Source organism: Neoarius graeffei, chromosome 16 (genome assembly GCF_027579695.1).
Source record: "Neoarius graeffei isolate fNeoGra1 chromosome 16, fNeoGra1.pri, whole genome shotgun sequence".
Lineage (NCBI taxonomy): Eukaryota > Metazoa > Chordata > Actinopteri > Siluriformes > Ariidae > Neoarius > Neoarius graeffei.
In genome coordinates, this window is record NC_083584.1 from 70522674 (window position 1) to 70533127 (window position 10454).

A 10454-nucleotide genomic window follows, 5' to 3' on the forward strand; every position below is an offset into this window, starting at 1 on the left:
AGTTCAATGGTTTGAGAAGCAGTGGGGATACCTGGCAATGGGATGAGTTTGTGTCTTAGAGATTCTGTCAATGGTCACCATTATGGTGGTGTTACCTTGAGGGAGGTAGATCAGTGATAAAATCAATGGCTAAGTGTGACCAGGGCCTTTGAGGAATTGGGAGGGGGCATAACTTGCCAGCCGAGGGGGTTCTAGGAACTTTTGCTTGGGTACATTCAGAAAATGAAGCGATGAACTGGTTTATTTCTGTGAGCATGTTTTCCCACCAATACCTGTTTAACATTTGGTGTGTGCATTGACTGCCTGGATGTCCTGTGGCTGGAGATGCATGTGCCCAGTTGATGAGTCTGCTATGAAGACACTTTGGTATGTAGAGGAGATCAGGTGGGAGATGAATGGGCCAGGCTTTAGGCTGTGAATTCTTTATTTCTTTGTCCAGTTCCCAGGTGATGGACTGTACAAAGCATTGTGGTGGAAGGACAGGCTAAGCAGCTGAGTCTTGGTGTGACTGACCAAAAGTTCTGGATAAGGCATCTGTTTTGGTATTCTTAGAATCTGGGAGGAATTAAATGGTGAAATTGAATTGAGTAAAGAACAATGCCCACCTAGCCTGATGTGGATTTAACCTCTTGGCTTTCTGGAAATACTCTAGGTTCTTATGATCAGTGAAGATGATGAAGGGGTGAGTAGCTCCCTCTAGCCAGTGCCTCCACTCCTCGATGGCTAGTTTAATGGCAAGCAGTTCTCTGTTACCCACATCATAATTCCTCTCTGCTGAAGATAACTTCTTCAAAAAGAAAGCTACTGGGTGTAGCTTCTGCTTCTCGCCAAGGCATTGGGAGAGGATAGCCCCTACTCCAGTGTCCAACGCATCCACTTCTATGACGAATGGCTTAGTGGGGTTGGAATGCTGGAGTACAGGAGCCAAAGTAAAGGCTAGCTTAAGCTTGCTGACGGCTTCCTCTGCTGCTGAGTTCCAACATAGGCGCTTGGGACCCTTCTTCAGTAAAGCTGTCAGAGGGGCTGCCAGAGAGCTGAAACCTTGAATGAACCGGCAGTAGAAGCTTGCAAAGTCCAAGAACCATTAAAGATCCTTAATGGATTTTGGGGTCAGCCAAGAAGTGGCTGCTGATACTTTAAACGAATCCATGCTTACTCCTTCTGCACTGATGACATAGCTGAAGAAAGAGATTTTGCTTTGATGAAACTCACACTTTTCTGCTTTTACATAGAGGTGGTTTTCCAGTAGATGCTGGAGGATTGCTCTGATGTGTTCCTGGTGATTTATGATATCGGAGGAGTAAATCAAGATATCATCAGTGTAAGAAATAGCATATTTGCCCAGCATGTCCCATAGCACGTCATTGATCAGGCACTGGACTACGCTGGGAGCCAAAGAAAGGCCATAAGGCATTACCCTGTACTCAAAGTGTCCCATGGTCATGCTGAAGGCTGTCTTCCACTCATCGCCTTTCCTAATCCTGATCAGGTTGTATGCACTGCGAAGGTCCAGCTTAGAAAAGATTCGTGCAGATCTTAGTTGCTCCAGTGCTGCCAGGACCAGGGGAAGCAGATAAGGGTACTTTACCATGACCTGGTTTAGACCTCTGCAATTGATGCAAGGCCTTAGTCCACTTCTTCATTTTTCCACAAAAAAGAAGCCAGCCGACACAGAAGACATGGAAGGGTGGATATATCCTTGCTTGAGGGCTTCCTGAATGTACTCCTCCATGGCAACCTGTTCCTTCTGAGATAGGGGATAAATCTGACTGCGTGGTGGTGACATACCTGGTAGTAAGTCAATTGCACAGTCATATGGCCAGTGTGGAGGTAGCCTGCAGGCTTTCCCCTTACTGAAGACTTCAGACAGATCCTGATAATGTTCGGGAATGTTGTCCATGGTGTGTGGTTGAGGACTTTCTACTGAGGTGGGCGACGCTTGGACTTGGGGACGAGAAAGACAGCTCTGGAAGCACATGGGTGACCACTGAAGAATATCTTTATTTTGCCAAGAGATCAAAGGATCGTGCAACTGTAGCCAGGGATATTCAAGAACAATGTCATGGTCAATGGTAGTGGTCATGTACAGGGAAATGTCTTCCTTGTGTAATGCTCCCACTTGAATCTGGATGGATTGGATGCATGTGATAACAAGTCCATCACCTATAGGTCCTCCATCGATGGCCTTAATGCAGAGTGCACTGTGCAGAGGGGTGGTAGGCAGGTTGAACCGCTGCATGATGGTTCTGCTAATGAAGTTCCCCTCTACCCCTGAGTCAATAAAAGCAGAAAGGACATAGGTGGAGGATGCCACCCTTAGCCTTACAGGAATTTTAAATGACTTAGACTTAATTTCTCTCACCGTAAATGTAAATTTTGCTGGTGTCTCTGTTGGAGATTCATGGACTGGACAGTGCTGGATGTTATGCTCGGCACTCCCACAGTAGAAGCACAAGCCTTCCCTAAGCCGCCTCTCATGCTCAGCATGGGTTAGCCTAGTGTGTGATACTTCCATGGGAGAGCTGTCCACAAAAGGCTGCAATGACTTGGGGAAGTCATGGAGAGAGGGTCGGCATTTTAGCAGTTGGTCTATGCGGATAGCTAGGTCAATGAGGGAGCCCAAGGTGAGATTTTCATCTCTGCAGGCTAGTTCACTGATGACTTCAGGGCACAGACCTTGGCGAAACACTGCCTTGAGGGCTGGGTCGTTCTACCCACTCGCAGCCGCTAATGTCCTGAAGTCCAGAGCATATTCTGCAACACTTCTAGAGCCTTGAGAACTGGCAAGTAGACTTTCACTGACCTCAATCCCCTCTGGTTCATGGTCAAAAACTTGTTTGAACAAGGAGAGAAAGTGCTCATAAGAAGTAGTAGGTTCACCACCCTTGTTCCAAATAGTGGTAGCCCAGCAGAACACTTTGCCAGTGAGAAAGGATAGAAATTTAGCGATTTTATGTTCATCGGATAAGTTAGGCATGGTGGCAAAATGCATAGAATATTGGCGCAAGAAACTTTTACATGCGATGGCATCTCCAGCAAACTTCTCCAGAATGGGGAGTTGCACTGCTGGGCTAGGAGGAGACTTGGGGCATGCTAGGAGGGCCTTCGACATCACAGTTGTGAGCTGTGTCATCCTGGTGTTGAGATTGGCAAGCATCTGTTGATGTTCTCCCAGCAAACGCCCCTGCACATTCAGAGCAGTCTGCTTTGTATCCTCTGCTACATCCATGCAGGCGAAGTATTCTGTTAGAATGCAGGCACTTACAGATGTATGCACAGAGGAAAGCAGAGTGCAGACTGTCAACAAAGCTAAAACGATAGACAGAAATTGGAGTTGGAAAACTAGCGAGAGTCGGGCGACCAGTGAACAACTTAGTGAAGGAAAAACAAAGAGCGAAAATTAGGAAAAGGTAGCAAAAGGTCAGAAACACTGAGCGAGCAGGACAATACTTTGCAAAGATGTGTATGTTTGGGGAGTTTAAATAGAGGGACCAGTAATTGAGGAAATGGAAAACAGTTGAGATTCAGTATGCCACAAACAGAGGGCGCTGTGTGTCTTGGGACTTGTAGTTCAGGGTATCCATGTTTGTAGTTTCCTCAGCGGGTTTACTGACACCCACTTCCCACCATTCAACAAGATTATCACATTCATTCTTCTGGGATTTCCAAATTTCCCAGAAAACAGAAATTGTTCACAAAAGAAAAAAAATCATGTAATAATCTGAAGTTATTGATAAAATATATTCCATAGCCACAAGATGGTGATCAGATAAAAACACAAGGTGATATAAAAACTCTGCACACCTGATTATTAACACTAACAGACAGCCAGTCCAGCCGAGCTGCACTAACTCTCCTATCATTCACTTTGACCCATGTGTACTGTTTCACATTTTTATTCTTTTCTCTCCAAATATCAATTCAATTATATTCTCTGACTAGTCTTGTGAGCATGTCTACAGCCTGCGGGTGATGCTCTTCTCCATTTCTGTCCATGGTAACATTTAGAGTGCAGTTCCAATCACCCCCCGCTACAAAGACTAAATTACTATCATGCTGCTTTAAGGTATCTAATTTTTTGGAACAGTCTCAGATGATCAACACCACAACTGGGGGCATAAACATTAACAAACATAAAGCCAACATTTTTAATACTCACCTGGACTATTAAAACCCGTCCCTGCTCCAACTCACATAATTTCATATTTGTTACCCTGAGCCTTGCAGAGACTAATACTGCTACCCTTGCACTTACATTTGACCCATGACTTAAAACATATTGTCTCTCCCACAATAATCCCAAGTCTCTTTCCCACTATGTGTTTCTTGCAATAATATGACATCAAGATTTTTCTTCTTAATAAATTCCATTCGTCAGTCCTGCGCGCTACTCTGCAAAAAGAGATGTGTCAAAAAACAACACACTGTGATGTGTAGAAAACATTTTGACACTATTTGTGTAGCTTTTGTGTAATTTTTACACAGAATGTGTAACTCCTTGTTTCCCACAATGACACACTGACTGTGTTAGAGAATGAACATTAGTGAACAATTTATTAACTTAAAATAAAATTAAGAAAACACTATACATATGCCTAGCAGCTCCTGAAAGGTCATAAAACTGAAGGGGGAAAAATTTAAATAAGATACATTTCTGAATCTTACTAAGAGTGAGAAACTAACGGCCCTTCTCGTTGTCCAATCACATCGGCCGTGGACATTTGAAAGTATACTTCCATCCGCCTTTTCATCCTTTTGAAATGCAAGGTGCAGACGAGTTCGGACGCTGAGACAGTAGCAGACGTAAGTAATTTGTTTTATTATTATTGTTTCGTAACATTTACATGTGTTTGTGTACATGTATGGTGAAAATCAAACCCTGCTTCACAAGTTTTGTTGATAGTGATTCTGTGAAGAATTACACTGGGGTTTACGCTAGCTATGGATACTTACAGTTAGCTAAGACAATTAATGCTTGTGTACAAATTATATTTCTTTTCGTCAAATTCACATTTGGACTATATTAACGGTTAAAGAGCTTTGTGTCGAGAAATAAAGTTGTGAAATGTGACTTTGGATGGTTCGCTTGCAAATGGGTTGCTAATACTTAGCCAATAGGCTAGCTGAGGATTAGCTGATGATATAAAATAAAATTATATGGCGCGCGACGTGAAGCTAACTTCTGAACATTATTTTTTAAGAAAGACAGAATGCATGCATGGATACAGATTCGGTAGTATGCTACTGATGGACATTGGCGTATTTGGGTAAAAGTGGATGCTAGCGCAAATGTTTTCCCGCCACAGAATTTCTATCGGCTGTGGTCCCACTGCTAGTAACAGCCAGGAGAGAGGGCGAGGCATGGACTTCGAGTAGCGGGCTACTACGTCAGTCATGCCGAAGTAAATCAGACCGTTTGCCGCCCTCGGACATGATAAATAATGTCAAGAATGGAAGCAACATATATGCAGTATCCCGGGTTTTTTGTGTGGACTAGTTCACATTATGTTGGCTGTAGTTGATGTGGCCCGTGTCTTTAGACAGTTTAAGACCGTAATGTAAGCGTCATGGTTTTTACAGTTTTTAGTCATAAAATCAAGTTTATTTGGTTAATATGGCAGGCCTGGTCTGGCTGTAGTTTAATGGCAGCTGGTCAACATTGTCGTGTTCTTTCTGGATAGACCTCATATGATGTGTATATTTAGGAGAATGTTGTAGTTTCAGGTGCAGGGTGCGAGATTCACGCTGTTCACAAAAAAAAAAACTGCAATACGATTTTATACGTCAGATTTTGTAGGCACTGTTAATTGGAGACGATACTACGAAGTTTAAAAAGAAGCTTCAAAGTTTGTGTTTTAGGTAGGGTAGAGGAACAGCAGCGTTATGTTTGTGTTAAGTGTGGTGACTACTAGGCTAGATTATCAACACCTGTTACTGTGTTTTAAATTAGCTGTAATGCACTGGAAACTAACCCTCTCTCTCTCTCTCTCTCTCAATCAGGGCCCAGGACTTGTGTCCACAGCTATCCAAGTTCTTGCCACTATATTCAAAAATGAAAAGGAGTGCAAACGAAAGATATACAACGTTCACAATCTTGAACAACTCGTAAACAACACCCTTTCAGAAGAACCAGGGTTTGCATTTGACAGAGTCCTGAAATACCACACAGACTTTCAAGAATTTGTGGATGTAGACAGATCCGTGGCTGTAAAGAACTTCGACAGATTCCAGATCTTCATGGTTAAGACAGAAGCACCAACCCAGACAAATTCTGGAAACATCTGTCAAACAGAGGTATTTTTATATAATCTATATTTATATTTTTTATATTTGAGTGTATACCTGTCAAGACTCAAGACTGATACTGTGTTAACGCCATAGTTTATGTATTTTTGGCCAGTACCCCTGCAAATAATTTGAAATATAGCATGGTTGCTTTTTGGATCAGGCAGTTGATCTGAAGTAAATACATAACATGCATAACTTAAAACCCACACAGCCTTAATACTAGTGTATTTTCTTACATGTGGCCAATAATTTCAACATACTTTTTGCCTTTTACTGTGCCTACAGCCTGCAGCCTTTACTGCAAAAAAAGCCCCTCAGATCATTGATGAACATCAAAAAACAGGGACACTGAAAACAGAGTCAAGACGACTTCTGGTGAAAGTGTGTGTCGCAGACCTCGTGGAGAAGCATGGCTTGTAAGTTTCCCATTGTCACAATGAAAAGATGGCTTCTTTCCCACATAATTTTAGCAATACAGCATGAAGTGTGCAGGACTGTGCGTATACACAACTGTGTACACCTAATGTATGTGCATGTACTGTATGTACAAAATTGTATTTTATCTGAATGTGTGTGTGTGTGTGTGTGTGTGTGTGTGTGTGTGTGTGTGTGCATGTATGTGTATACGGGAGTGATAGATTGCCTTTTTCTGAAAAGAGAATACAGCACTATGGTTTGTAAAAACAAAAACACAACAAAAATAAGTGTTCTACTTTTTATAAAGGAAGGAGAGCTCTAACTGGTGTATGCTCGGAGCGGCAGTTTACAAATGCACCCTTGGTGTTATTTTGCCTTCTGCTGTTAGGCTAATGACACTGAGCCCACAGTTGCATTGAATGAAGAAATTGGGTTAAGTTTTCTCAAATTACTGTATTTTTGAGACTATTAAGTCACACTTTTTTCATGATTTGACTGGTCCCGCGACTTGTACTCAGGTGTGACTCATAAAACAAAAAAAGAAAAGTAACAAAAACAATACAAAAAAGTGTGCTCTGCCTTCCTTAGGAAGTCATTTGTGGTGTTCATTGTGGCTCAGTTATTTGTTTTGAGAATACAGTTCCTTGGTGTCATCAGACCACAGGACATGGTTCCAGCAATCCATATCCTTAGTCTGTTTGTCTCTGATGAGACCAAAATAAACAAATTGGTTTTAGATGGTGTCAAGCATGTATGGTGGTAACCAAGTGAGTAGTACAAAGAAAAGTGCCCCATGCTTACAGTCAAGCATGGTAGTGGGACTGATATGGTTTGGGGCTGCATGAATGCCGTCAACATTGGGAAGCTGAATTTCACCAAACGAAACAGGCATATCAACATGTACTATGACTACTCAAGCAGATCATGATCCTCTCTATGGGATTTTAACATAGGGGTGTACTCACTTTTGTTGCCACCTTAATGGCTGTATTGTTAATTATGTTGAGTGAAGAATAAATTTAAACAGTTATATAAGCTGTACACTGACTACTTTTCATTGTGTCAAAGTTTCATTTCTTTAGTATTGTCCTATGAAAATATATACTTAAACATCTGCAAAAATGTGAGGGTGTACTCACTTCTATGATATACTGTATTTAGCCAGGATTGTCCCACTGAGAGTCTCTTCTGCCTAACCCCAGTTCCAGACAATAGACAAACATTTCAACACATAATAGAATCCTGTTTTCCTTGGTCATTACGACATTGTTAGTAAAAAATTTCCCTTATACTATTTTTAAGATGTTTTCTCTTTTTGTTAGCTGGATGTTGAGTTTGGCAAAATGACTGACGGGAAATCAGACCAGTTCATCAGAAAATGGGAAGCGAGCATCATTCCAAAGCTGAAAGCAGTAGCTGCCAAGGAGAAGGGTGTGGTTGCCTCTCTTATCGAGCAGTTGGATGACCAGACTGATGGTGTGTGTGTGTGTGTGTGTGTTTACATGTGTATCATGTGATTGTCTAATTGTCATCATATTACAGGCCCTCTGCCACCTTTTCTCCATTGTTGAGGTTTTTTTTTCTATTTTTTTTTATTATTATTATTGTTGTTGTGTTGTGTGCAATTGTGTTAAATATGTTACAGTGTTATAACACACACGCTTTGGTGAATGTGAAATTAAAGCACTGCTGCTGTACTATTTTTCTGCTTTCATTTTCAGATGAAAGATGCTACACATTTCTCACAGTTCTCACCCATCTTCTGCCACCGATGCCAGGAAGTCGCTGCAGTGTTAAATCTGCGATATCTTTTCTTGTTGATTTTGTGCAGGTATGTCTCAAAGGATACCAATGACTTTTTTTTTTAACCTTTTTAAAACCCTTTCCTGCAGAGCCTCTGTTATGACCTTATTGTCACCAAAATGGTAATGACCATGTTTTAATCTGTTACTTAAGGCTGTCATAGCCATATTCTTATAATGTAGTTAAGCTTTTTTGTTTCTGCAAATACTGAATGGGATTGCCGGCGATCCCATCTGCATGCAAGGGCTATGTATTAGAACACCTCACCACAATGTTCTGGATATTAATAATAATATGTTAACTGAAATTCACACAGTTTAATGAAGGTGGGTCATATAAAAAGCTGGTGTAAGAACAAGGCATGATATCAATTTATGTATAGTTAATTTGGCTATACTTGGTGTTCATTTGACTACCCTCCACTGGTATGCTTCATACCTTTCAATCAGTGAAGTGAAGCTTGCTATTAAGTATTATTGATGATGTCTCTCTCTCTCTCTCTCTCTCTCTCATCTTTTAAATCATCTCAGACTGGAACCAACTTTGAATCCCTCTATACTGACACTGAGATGGAATCAAGGATCCAACCACGAGTGGTCTGCATTGGAAGCCTGAAGAGTCCGACACGACAGTACGTCATCACTGCCAGGAATGATCACGTGACCATTCCCGTTGCTGATGGCCTGACCTGCGCAATTGACAAGCTGTTCAAGCTTTACTGGGTGTGTAACTTGGCATATCCACCACAGCTCAGCTCTGTTTTCACCTTCTTTGAATATGTGTATGACGTAACCATCTCAACCAATAAGCGAGCCAAGGTACTAGAACTTCTCTCAAAGCTTCAAGCTGCTCAGTAATCACTCAACAACATGTATACATGTCCAAAGTGTAAACAGTTACTACCTACAGACATCAAGAAAGTAATCTGGCATCTTCGTGAAGTACACACTTTATCAGATGGACAAAATATGACGATAATTTGCAGCCAAGATGGCTGTCCAAGGACTTACCATAACTTCAATTCATTTTCGAAACATTTACGTATACACCACCAGTCCACAACACCATAAATGGATAATGTGTCTTTTAATGACTCTTTTGAATCTACTGACATTCAGACCTCAGCCTATGCAACGTCAAGTAGCACACCTGGTACTGAAGAAACAGCATTGTGTATTCCATCTCAAGCTGCCATTCCTAGTGACACTGTTGCCTCCTTTGTTGCAAAAATGTACTGTTCTTCAAATATAACTTTAGCAGATGTAACAAGAAATGTTTCATGTACACAAGAGGTGTTAGAGAGAACTGTATCTAGCCTTCAGCACTCGACCACTCAATTGTTAAGTAATATGCAGGTACCACTTGACTGTGAGCCTGTCCAGTCGTTACTACAAGAATTTGAAACTGCTAAACAAATGTTTAAAGATGTAGACACACCTTTCAAAATGAACAAATATTTTGAAGAAAATTTTGATATGGTAAAACCAAAAGAAATATTTCTTGGTCATAGGGCAGACACGGCAAGAAAACAGGGACAATTGAAACAGGTGTTGGCAGCAGATACGTGTCAGTATGTGTCTATAATTGAGACTATTAAGTTTTTGTTTAGTAATGATCAGATGCAAAAGGTTTACATGGAGTGCAGAAAGCAAAGTGAAGGGAAAATGCAGAACTACTGTGATGGCTCTCAGTTCTCGTCTCACCCTTTGTTTAAGAAATGTCCTCAAGCCCTGCAAATACAGTTGTATTTCGATGATGTGGAAACAACCAATCCTTTGGGTACAAAAACAAAAATTCACAAAATGGGTGCCGTTTATTTTTGTTTGAAAAATCTCCCACCAGAATATAATTCTTCACTGTCAAATATTCACTTATGTCTTTTGTTTAATTCAATTGACCGAGATACATATGGATATGGTAAGATTTTGGAACCACTGATAGAGGAC

The 10454-nt window shown here is 41.2% G+C and overlaps 1 protein-coding gene across 1 annotated transcript; it reads left to right on the forward strand.

Moving 5' to 3' along the window:
• The first annotated feature begins 2609 nt into the window (after positions 1-2609).
• On the forward strand, positions 2610-9365 carry LOC132900287 (uncharacterized). The gene is made up of 4 exons (XM_060942286.1): positions 2610-2624; positions 8028-8181; positions 8427-8536; positions 9039-9365. Exons 1-4 carry the CDS (start codon positions 2610-2612, stop codon positions 9363-9365), a joined length of 606 nt encoding a protein of 201 aa, XP_060798269.1.
• Positions 9366-10454: the final 1089 nt, after the last annotated feature.